At 43.6% G+C, this 10,351-nt stretch overlaps 1 protein-coding gene across 2 annotated transcripts; it reads right to left on the bottom strand.

Annotated features, from left to right (window-relative positions):
* Positions 1 to 6,914: 6,914 nt before the first annotated feature.
* Positions 6,915 to 10,222, bottom strand: LOC136520505 (probable cinnamyl alcohol dehydrogenase 1). 2 transcript variants are annotated; one of them, XM_066514045.1, is made up of 7 exons: positions 9,912 to 10,222; positions 9,633 to 9,726; positions 9,022 to 9,135; positions 8,653 to 8,880; positions 8,045 to 8,330; positions 7,320 to 7,470; positions 6,915 to 7,234 (listed from the first exon to the last, which is right to left on the bottom strand). In XM_066514045.1, the coding sequence occupies exons 1-7, from the start codon at positions 10,153 to 10,155 to the stop codon at positions 7,038 to 7,040; spliced, it is 1,314 nt and encodes a 437-aa protein (XP_066370142.1). In that variant the 5' UTR covers positions 10,156 to 10,222; the 3' UTR covers positions 6,915 to 7,037. The 2 variants fall into 2 exon arrangements, with proteins under 2 accessions (XP_066370142.1, XP_066370143.1); XM_066514046.1 differs by having other exon boundaries at positions 9,633 to 9,731; positions 9,912 to 10,069.
* Positions 10,223 to 10,351: the final 129 nt, after the last annotated feature.

The raw sequence follows: 10,351 nt of genomic DNA, 5'->3' as shown, positions 1-10,351 counted from the left end.
ACGACCATCAGGGCTTTCCCACGAGCCGTCGCGTCGGCAACCATGTTCCGGGCAACTTCTGGCTGCTGCCCCTCGGCTAGATCCAGCTCCCTTGGCGCCATGGTATCCGCCTCATCAGGTTTCGTGCTTGGAGCACTTGTATTCTGCTCGGGGACTGGCATCTGGTCGTCCGCCTGCTGAGGCCCAGGACGGAGTCCCTGCCATGGGCTCCTCCACGGTTGGTTGCTGAGCAGTTTGTCCAGCCGTTGTTGGTAAGGACGTTCCGCACCCAGCTAGCTGGTCGGGGTTTTCGGTGGACGCCGATCTAATACATTCAGAGACAAATTCAGAAGATAATAGCATCCAATGCAAAATGCAAAGCTTACATCAAAAGTATAGATACTTACAGTTTTGATTTGCGGAAGGATGTGAGGAAGGAACGTCTCCTCGACCGCCCCTGCTCCGCTTGCTCGGCAGTTTCCACCGGGACTTGTTCAACCTCCGGTACGGGCGTCGGAGCTTGATGCGGCATGTTCTCTTCGTTCGTGCTCTGTGTTGCAGTGGTCGGTGCTGTGACCACTGCTGGCACTAGAGGAGCCACCTTGCTCCGACGGTCCCACCTGCCTTCTCCTTTTTCGGGGGACGAGCCGGAAGATGTCCGCATCCTCTGCTTCGTCGTCCGACGGGGGGAAGATGGCTTGACGTCGTTTGCTGGCAGCCGGACGCTTGCCAGCGGCTCTGGTCGAGGCGTCCTCTACGGTCTCGAGTACCGCCCAGTGAACGTCGTCGGTCCTGGCGCTGGTCTGGGCGGCTGGCCCAGTAGCTTGTGGCCATTCTACACCAGGGGGAGGCAACACAAATACTCCTGCCCGGTCATGGCCATTACACTGAGACACAAAATGAAGGAAAAGATAGTTATTTTCTTGATGCGACATGACTATACAGTGAAATGGAGGCGTCATTTACCTTTGGGGGAGGGCGAGCCAGTTTGAAGGCGTGTTCGATGGCGTTCAGTGCAACATAATTGGGATCGGCCAGGTTGAACAGCTCTCCAATCCTGGCCTTGATTTCCATCTTGTCGAGCGGCTCCTTCCTGGTCCTCGTCGGATCAGTGCCTCCTTGGTACTCGAAGCCGGGGTGAACCCTTTTCTGGCAGGGCTGAATTCTTCGGCTGATGAAGTTGCCGACAACGCTCGGGCCATCAAGCCTTCCCCACGGGATCATCCCGAGCAGTTCGGTGATCTGCTCCAAGTTCTCGGGCCTCTCCGACCAGCTGCTTTTCTTCTCTGGAATCAGTCCCACATCGCACAGAGTGATGGTGTTCGGCTCTTCGCGGATGTAGAACCACTTCTTGTACCACTCGTCCAATGAGGTGTTCTAGGGGCAGTGCAGGTATTGAGCCTTCATGCCGTCACGCAGGTTCAGGTAAACGCCTCCGGCGATCTTCGAGCCACCGCTCCCTTTCTTCCGAAGACAGAATAGGTGGCGAAAGAGGTCGAAATGGGGCTGGAAGCCACCATAAGCCTCGCAGAGATGGATAAAGGTGGAAACAAGAAGAATCGAGTTGGGATGCAGATTGCAAATCCCAATCTCGTAGTACAAGCAGAGACCCTGAAGGAAAGGGTGCACTGGAATCCCAAAACCCCGTTTGAAGAAATCTTCAAAGACCACAATCTCACCTGGTTGTGGATCGGGGAAGCTTTCTCCTTCCGGTGCACGCCATCCTGCAAGTGCCTTGTTGTGGAGCACTCCCATGGCGACGAGGTCCTCGATGGTCTGCTCGTTGCTCCGCGACTTCCACCATTCTTTCGCCATGACCCCGCCTTTCTTCTGGGCGTCTCTCTTCGCCATTAGTTCGTCCTTACTAAGTGGATGGATGCGGGAGACCGGAGGGATTGGTGATTATTTTTGGGGGAATAGGGTTCGGCAGGAGGAAGAAGAAGGTGGCGGCGGCGGATACCAATGGGGAATGGTATGAGTAACTTACCAGATCTGCATTATATAAAACAAAGAACACCGTCGCTTCGTCCGCCCGAGAATATTGGGCGTCGTGCGCACGCGCCGCGGACGGTTGTTCACACAACCTCGAAATCTGCGCCAATAAACGCGCTCCTTCGTTAACAGTGTACGCGCCTCTTCGTTGATGGTGTAAGGGGGGTCCACACTGACACACCTCAATACAGGTGTCAACCGACTGTTAAAAAAAAAGAGAAGAAGAAGACGGAATGACGTATTGTATCTCTTTACTTTTTTGACCAGACGTGTCAGACTGGCCTTGGCAGAGAATAGAGAAAAGTACACAAAACAATAGTATAAGCAGCGCAAGTGATCGTGGATTTGCCTTGACCACTACTGTGCTCGGGGACTGCCCAGACCACTAATGTGCTCGGGGACTGCCCAGACCACTAATGTGCTCGGGGACCGCCCAGACCACTAATGTGCTCGGGGACTGCACAGACCACTACTGTGTTTGGATACTGCCCAGGCCACTTTTGTGCTCGGGGATCGCTCCGACCACGGCCGTGCTCGGGGACTGCCCCGACCACTGCTTGCATAATGGTTCTCCTTGGCTACATGTGATCTGTACTCACATACAGTTAAGAGACTTTTCTTTAGACCTCGCTACAAGGCTCATACTTCGCCTTCCAGCAAGCTCGGGGACTACGTCGATACGATGCACCTGCCGGTGTATCTTGTTTTGCCTGTACGGTAATTGGATTCTTAATCTGAGCGGAATTTCTTTGATAGACCCTGGCACCATGTACCTGCGTCACCTACTACCAGGCTCGGGGACTAAGTGGGCACACTTCACCTTGCGGTGAATGTGTTTGTTTAAATCGACCCCTGTGTTTTGAATGATTATTAGGATTATTAGTATGCTCGGGGACTGTCCCGACCACTGCTTGAATAGTGGTTCTCCTTGGCTACATGTGATTTGTACTCACATACAGTTAAGAGACTTTTCTTTTAGACCTTGCTACAAGGCTCATACTTTGCCTTCCAGCAATCTCGGGGACTAAGTGGGCACACTTCACCTTGCGGTGAATGTGTTTGTTTTTCGACCCCTACGCTTCTGATGTTTAAGGATGCTATACTTCAAGACCACTTACATTTCTTTTCAGAAATACAAGTGGGCACACTTCTCAGGACAGAAATCTTTTTCTTTTTTCTTAAGAGCACCATGCATTCTTCGGACAACCTACTTCTCCGGTGATGACGGTGGTCGGAGGCGTCAAGAATTCAAGCCTCGCTTGTCGGAGAAGGTTCAAATGGCGTGTCGCAGCATAATACATGATGCTCGGGGACTAGCTGTGGGGGTATTAACCCCTATACCCTTACGGCTAAGCTTGGGCTGGCCCGGATTGATGGTTTCAGTCCACCCGAAAGATGACGTGCGGCCCGGTTAACCTGATCGGAGTCCCGCACAAGGAATCAAGACGGATTTGGCGACCAAGCAGGATCCTGGTCGGTTAGAATAGGAATCCTTATCCGGCCAGATATGGCAATTGTAACTGACTAGGATTAGTTTCCAGATCTGTAACCCTGCCCCCCGGACTATATAAGGCGGGCAGGGGACCCCTCTAAAAAATATCTCTCATTGACATACAGCAATACAAATCAGACGCAGGACGTAGGTATTACGCCTTCTTGGCGGCCGAACCTGGATAAAACCTCGTGTCTGTCTTGCGTCACCGTCTTGTTTGGGGCTTGCGCATCTGTCTGCCGATAATCTACTACCTTGGGCATACCCCTAGGTAGACTGCCGACCATATTTCGTCGACAGATTGCATGGATGCTTGTGTGGTGTTTTATGATCATGTTCAGTCGGTGAGCTATACGTGGTGAATCCAGAAGCAGATCTTTTAAGTTTTGTACCTGAAGAAGGATCTGAGTTTAAGGCAAATATAGCATGGGACCATCCTTGTTACATATTCACCTTTAATCACTTAATTCATATTGCATGTGTCTACCTTGTTACCAATAAGGATATCCTAGATATTTGATATCTTTGACCTTGACACCATGGGTGATTATGCATTGGGTAATATGATGCTAGTGCTCAATTAAAGATCATGATCTTATAACTTGACTAATGGAATATGCAATAAATACTAAAAGATGTTTTTAGTAACATGGAACAAGGGGGCTAGAGCATTGGGTTGTTTTTATGGTGCTCTAGATTCCTCTCTCTAAGGACTTATCTATAAGTGATTATCCGGGGCTACAGTACAGCTATGAGGGCTGCATGACTCTAGCTTTAGCTCAGTATGAGAACTTTTTGTAGCTTGTTAGTGGTTACCTTTATTGGCGTAAGAATGGTTTGACGAATCAGGTATAGGATAATCTCTACTCTTATGTGTATAGCCGTGATGGAATTGTGCCATTCGACAGAGGGTTTCCTATATCTGTTTGCCAAGTGAATCTAATAAACCTAACTTGTTAGACGAACCTTTGAAAGGCTTCATAGTAAACCCTGCCGACCTTACTTGGTAGTCGGTCAAGAGGCTGATCACCTCGGGCGAAAGGGTAAATCACGACTCACAGTGAAAAGTGTACGACCTCTGTAGAGTGTAAAATTGGTATATCAGCCGTGCTCACGGGCACGAGCGGTCTTGGAACCCTTACGGAATAGATGATGGACACTGATGATACTGATGATAAAGATGGTCACTAATGATTACTGTTTATGCTATTCATTATTCATGGTTACATGATCATGTATTTACATGGGCTTGTGATAAACTTGTTGCCACCCAATTGCTAAAAGATGACTCATTAAAAGCTAATCGCAGTTAAACCAGTGTCAGCCTTTTGAGCCTCATGAACCCCATGTTATATTTGTTGAGTACGATATGTACTTATGCTTGCTTTATTTTTTAATTATTTGGATATCCCGGATGGGTACCAGATTGCTAGAGTTTGGAGGAATTAGGCTTGTGATCAACCAGTCAGTTGTCCTTGTGGATTTGGAGTCTTCGCCTGAAGATCGGAGTTGTCTTTCCGTTGTTTATACTCTGAGGTTATATTCTTTATATTAATACGCTATGTATTTAAGCATTGTCTGTTGATATTACCCTTATTTGTAGCTATATGTGAGATTTGACTTTCTGGGCTAACATATGGTGCGTATCTGGTTTTGTTCTTAAAACCGGGCGCTACATAATATAAGTACTAATTGTTTGATAAAAAACAATGGATATTCAATTGAATACCCTTGACTCAAAGCAGACCCCGCATTGTAGCCCGGTAGTTAGGGATAGATCTGGATGTCAAAAGTATTCATCCGATTTAATATGGATGCTAAATGGATGTATTCGAATTCGCTTTCAATGCTTCTTCTCTATCTGATTTCAAATTCATATTCAAAAAAATGTGAAATATTTGACACTATCCGTACGTGAAGAACAAAATACCATCTAAAACTTATATTTATGGCTGATTAACATTGTAAAAGATAATTATTTTAATATAACTCTTTTAAACTATTTAAAAGTTATCTCTATGACTAATTAGGCCGATCATAAAGGGTAATTTTAATTTATGATAATTTTAAAACTTATATTTATGATAATTATAATATTATAATTAACGATATATAAAGGTTAAGTTTAATTAACTTTAATATGACTACATATTAATTTTAAGTACTTTATTTTATTATAGATGAATATTATGTGTATTGAAACATTTTATCTAACCCTTTGTTGATTTTTTGTACATTTGATTATAATAGAAATATTTGTTTATATGTGTTATCTACGCTATCTTAAAAATGTTCCCAAAAAAATACACTATCTTAAAAACATAGTACATATCCAAATGCGAAACTAAATTTGGGATATCCATTTTGTATCTGTATTCAGATTCAAAATAAAATATGGTAAATAATGCTATCTATATTCGATTCCATACCAAACCAATGTGAATCCATCCATATCAGGATAGGTAGCCTCGACCTCGAGTACCGTCAGGCACGAACACAGATCCTATGCGGTCACTGCTGCTACTGCAAGATAAGAGCATCTACAAGAGTTTGTTATCTCAACTTGGCATCTATATAATTTTGGCAAAACAAGAAAAAATAGCCTCCAACAGTTTGGCAAAACAACTTGGCACCAATAGCAACTTGGCAAATCTTCCCTCTGCGTGTGCAAATATACGCGCGCGTATACGGCTTGGCATCCGAGGCTCTTCGTTTTGTTAATGGGTTTTTTTATTTTACCAAGTCAAAAATGCCAAACTCTTGGAGATTGATTGGTTTTTTACTTGACATATAATTTTGGGAGTTGACAAATCACAAGATTTGCCAAGTAAAATTTGACGAACTCTTGTAGACGCTCTAAGCAATCATTGCATCTAAGCCATCCGCGAGAAGGAACGGCTTCGGTGAAAGCTCACCTTTTCCCTGTTTCTTGTATCATTTTATATTCAACCTCTATTGTCAGCCGGTTTTATTGAGTCAAAAAAACAGAAAAAAAATGAGAAGGCATAAATATTACGGTAAAATATTCAGTGCAAACCACATCTTCGGTGTAATCCATGAAAACCCCATTAAAACCATACTCAGGAGTTTTTAAAAAATTTGAAACTATGCACACCAATAGTGCATCTATAGATGTGCACTGTCACAAAATTTGAGATTCAAACTCCGATTTGCAAAAATTCATATGAAAATAACAAATTTCATTCACATTAACAAATTTCATTCGCATATGCACTAGAGGACAAAAATCCAGATGCGAATGAAATTTGTTATTTTCATATGAATTTTTGCAAATCGGGTTTGAATCTCAAATTTTATGACAGTGCACATCTATAGATGCACTATTGGTGTGCATAGTTTCAAGTTTTTTTAAAAAATCCTAAGTATGGTTTTCACGATTGCACCGAAGATGTGGTTTGCACCGAATATTTTGCCAAATATTACAATAATGAAATTAACACATGACTAGAATTGTAAATGAGTTGCAGCATTACATCAAGTTTATTTGACATGACTCACATTTGTGATTGCTCTTGTACACTAACAGAAAGACGAGACCATGTGAACCAGCATGCTACTTGAAAGAGTTCTCGATGTCAATTACAAAGCGGTATTTCACATCTCGATTAACAAGCCTCGCCAAAGCCTCATTGATATAATCTATCTTAATGATCTCAATCTTTGGAAAGATTTTGTTCGCTGCACAGAAGTTAACCATTTCTTGGATGTCTTTTGTACCTCCAACAACACTACCCGACAAGGTCCGCGCACCTAAAAAAGCAGTTCAGGTTAAATTTAAATAATTTATTTCTGTTACCATGTTTTTTTTCAGTACAGTGTCAAAACAGAGAATTACCAAGATTAAGGCTTGCAGGATGCATTTTGATCTCACTGGGAAAGCCCACTAGTGTCATCACACCACCAACCTTAAGGAGAGAGAGATATGGATCAAATGGATGGTCACCAGAAGCGGTGTCAACTATGAAGTGCAGGGAGTTTTTCAGGGACTGCAAAAGCAAGAGATCATATATTCACGGTCAGTTTTCACGTAAAGCAGAACAAACATCACTTAGCAACATATCTTTATTCTCAGCATAACAAAACTATCCAATGTCATATACAGAACTGTCTGCCTGGAACTTTAAAGTCAAGTAGCAAAATAATGAGAAAGATAGTGATCTGCTATCTGTTCCTTCCATGTGAAAACAATGTGATGTGCTTGTATCTTTGGCAATATAAAAAGAACCCCACCAAAAGGGGTGTCATATTATCAAGAAGGCAAACGTGGTATATTCCCTCCCTTTCAAAATGTAAGATGTTTTAGTTTTATCCTAAGTCAATTTTCTCTAGCTTTGACCAAGTTTATAGAAAAATATATCGACATCTACAAGACCAAACACATTCCACAGTAGATTCAACAGAATAAATTTGGTGTTGTAGATACTAGTGCTTTTTTTCTATAAACTAGGTCAAAGATAGAGTTTTTAGACTTACGACAAAGATAAAACATCTCATATTTTGGAACAGATGAAGTACGAGGTGCCTAGGTACGTTCAGATTATGCAATATCCAGGGCAGTACCTCCATCTGTTGTGTGTCTGATGATATAACAAAATTATCGGCACCAAGGAGGCTGATGGCTTCATGTCTCTTTGATTCACTTGTACTCAAAACTGTGACCTTAAGACCAAATGCTTTACCAAATTTCACTGCCATGTGACCGAGACCACCGAGTCCAATGACCCCAAGTGACTTTCCAGGTTGGTTCATGTTGTGTCGCATCATTGGAGTATACACAGTTATTCCAGCACATAGAAGAGGCGCTGCCTTTGCCAAAGGGTAGCCATCGGGTATTTGGAAGCAATACCTAAAGTTTTAATTTATCAACAGAAAATGTGATTACTTATCTGACAAGCTTTATTGAACCAGCATCATGGTGTCAATAGCGACTTATATGGACCTATATATTATTCTTTCATGATGTATTGATTTTGATGAAAATGAATGGATAACAATGACCCAAATTTTACTCACTCTCATAAGAAAGTACATAGCATCTTGAATACGACACAGTGTGATCAAATAGGCAAATGAAATTACAGTGGAACCTGTTTTCATCCCTATACTAGCTTTTATCAATATAAAAAAAAATCTTGTTTGAACAGCCAAGTAAAACAGTACTGCCATACCTTTCATGGACTACAATGTGAGTGGAGTAACCCCCCTTGGTGACAGTTCCATCTGTATCAATGCCATTGAAAGTATAAACTCCTTTTGGGCAGTGGTTCTCTAGAGAGCTATTGCAGTGCTCACAATCTCGGCATGAGTTCACATATGTTCCAACACCTACATGGTCACCCACTTTAAAGCCTTTGACATCTGCACCAACCTGAGTTACAACTCCAGCTATCTCATGCCTGCACCAATGAATAATATCATTGACAAATATATAATACAGACACCATTTTTGGACAACGGGCAACACTTAATCGGCACTCCTGACTATGATGTTTTGTTTCCTCTAGAGGGGTTCAATGTATTGTTCTGAAAACGCTTACCCAGGAACCACAGGATATTTTGAATCATGGTGCATATTCCGTGTCCAGACAACGTCAGCATAACAGACTCCACAGTATATGATCTTCAGCGCAACATCGCTGCTTTGCACTGCTCTGAAAATTATTATACACATAGTAGCTCTCATAAGAAGAAGTTATAAAAAATGAAACCAATAAGCTAGCTGAACAAAAAGACAAGCACGTTGTTATTTGTACTCAAATTTCTGTAATCAATTTGTATAATTGTTGGCTTAGGCCGCTTCCCCTATTTTTTAATAAACGGCAGATCCTGCCCATTTACGTTAAACAAAATTCTGCAATCCCATCAGATCTAAAATGTTCACCCAATGCCCATCGTAAGCATCAGTTTCATGATTTATCTTGATAGACCACGAGCAGAAATAGCTGCACTACTTGTTCCACACTGGAAGTGCTCATTTGATAACAGGTACCAAACACACTGAAAACCAAACGTAACCTGCATAGAAAGGCATGGAAACAATACGGTCCATAGATATCCCAAAGAAATAGGTCTAGCATAGCAAGAAGACAGTATTCAGAGTGCTAAACATGACGCAACTTTTCTCCAAATCAGGAGAGGGGGAAGCCACCTGCGGTTAAAGCTGTATGGTGAGAGAACTCCAGAAGGATCTCTCGCTGCCCAAGCATCGCAGTTGCCGTTCTCTGATTTAGCAGCCATTTGAACTGAACTGCAGAATGAATTCGTGCCAAGTCAGTAAATCGAAAGACTCGGCTCTAACAGAAGCAGGGGGGATTTCAGATAGCCTATGCTAAACAAAGTCATCGCAGTGAAATCGTTGACCCTTGGGAGTCGAATCGAGGCGGGCAGTACAGGGCAGGGGAGGGGAGGGAAAAAAAAAAAGACTCACCTCCGTGTCGATTCCTTCCGCACCGGCCGGTCCCCGAAGTCTCCTCGATGCAAGCGCGGCAAGCAGGCTGTCGGCTGTCGCCGGGATGCAGGTAGCCGCCGACGGCGAGTGAGCGTAAAGGGAAGAAGATGCAGTTGCTTGGAAGGGCGGAGGCCGTATCATGTCCCGCTGACGGCTGACCGGTGGATGGATTCGATTGGAGAGGGTTCCGGCCTACGGAGTTACGGGGCTTCTCGCCAGCCATGAGTTCATCGCTGATTGGACGGGCTGGGCCCCCGAGGGCCCATCAACGATTGAGCGCACGCGTCAAACCCTTTCCCTTTCTTTGACGCCTTCAGGTAATAGGAATGGGATCAGGGTACCGTCGGGATATTCAGAATATTAAAGGTAAAAAAAAACTAGTAATTAGACCCGTGCCTTGTAACAGGAGAGATAAAAGT

Source organism: Miscanthus floridulus, chromosome 18, assembly GCF_019320115.1.
Source record: "Miscanthus floridulus cultivar M001 chromosome 18, ASM1932011v1, whole genome shotgun sequence".
NCBI classification, from domain to species: Eukaryota; Viridiplantae; Streptophyta; class Magnoliopsida; order Poales; family Poaceae; genus Miscanthus; species Miscanthus floridulus.
This window is presented reverse-complemented; position numbering and strand designations above follow the sequence as displayed.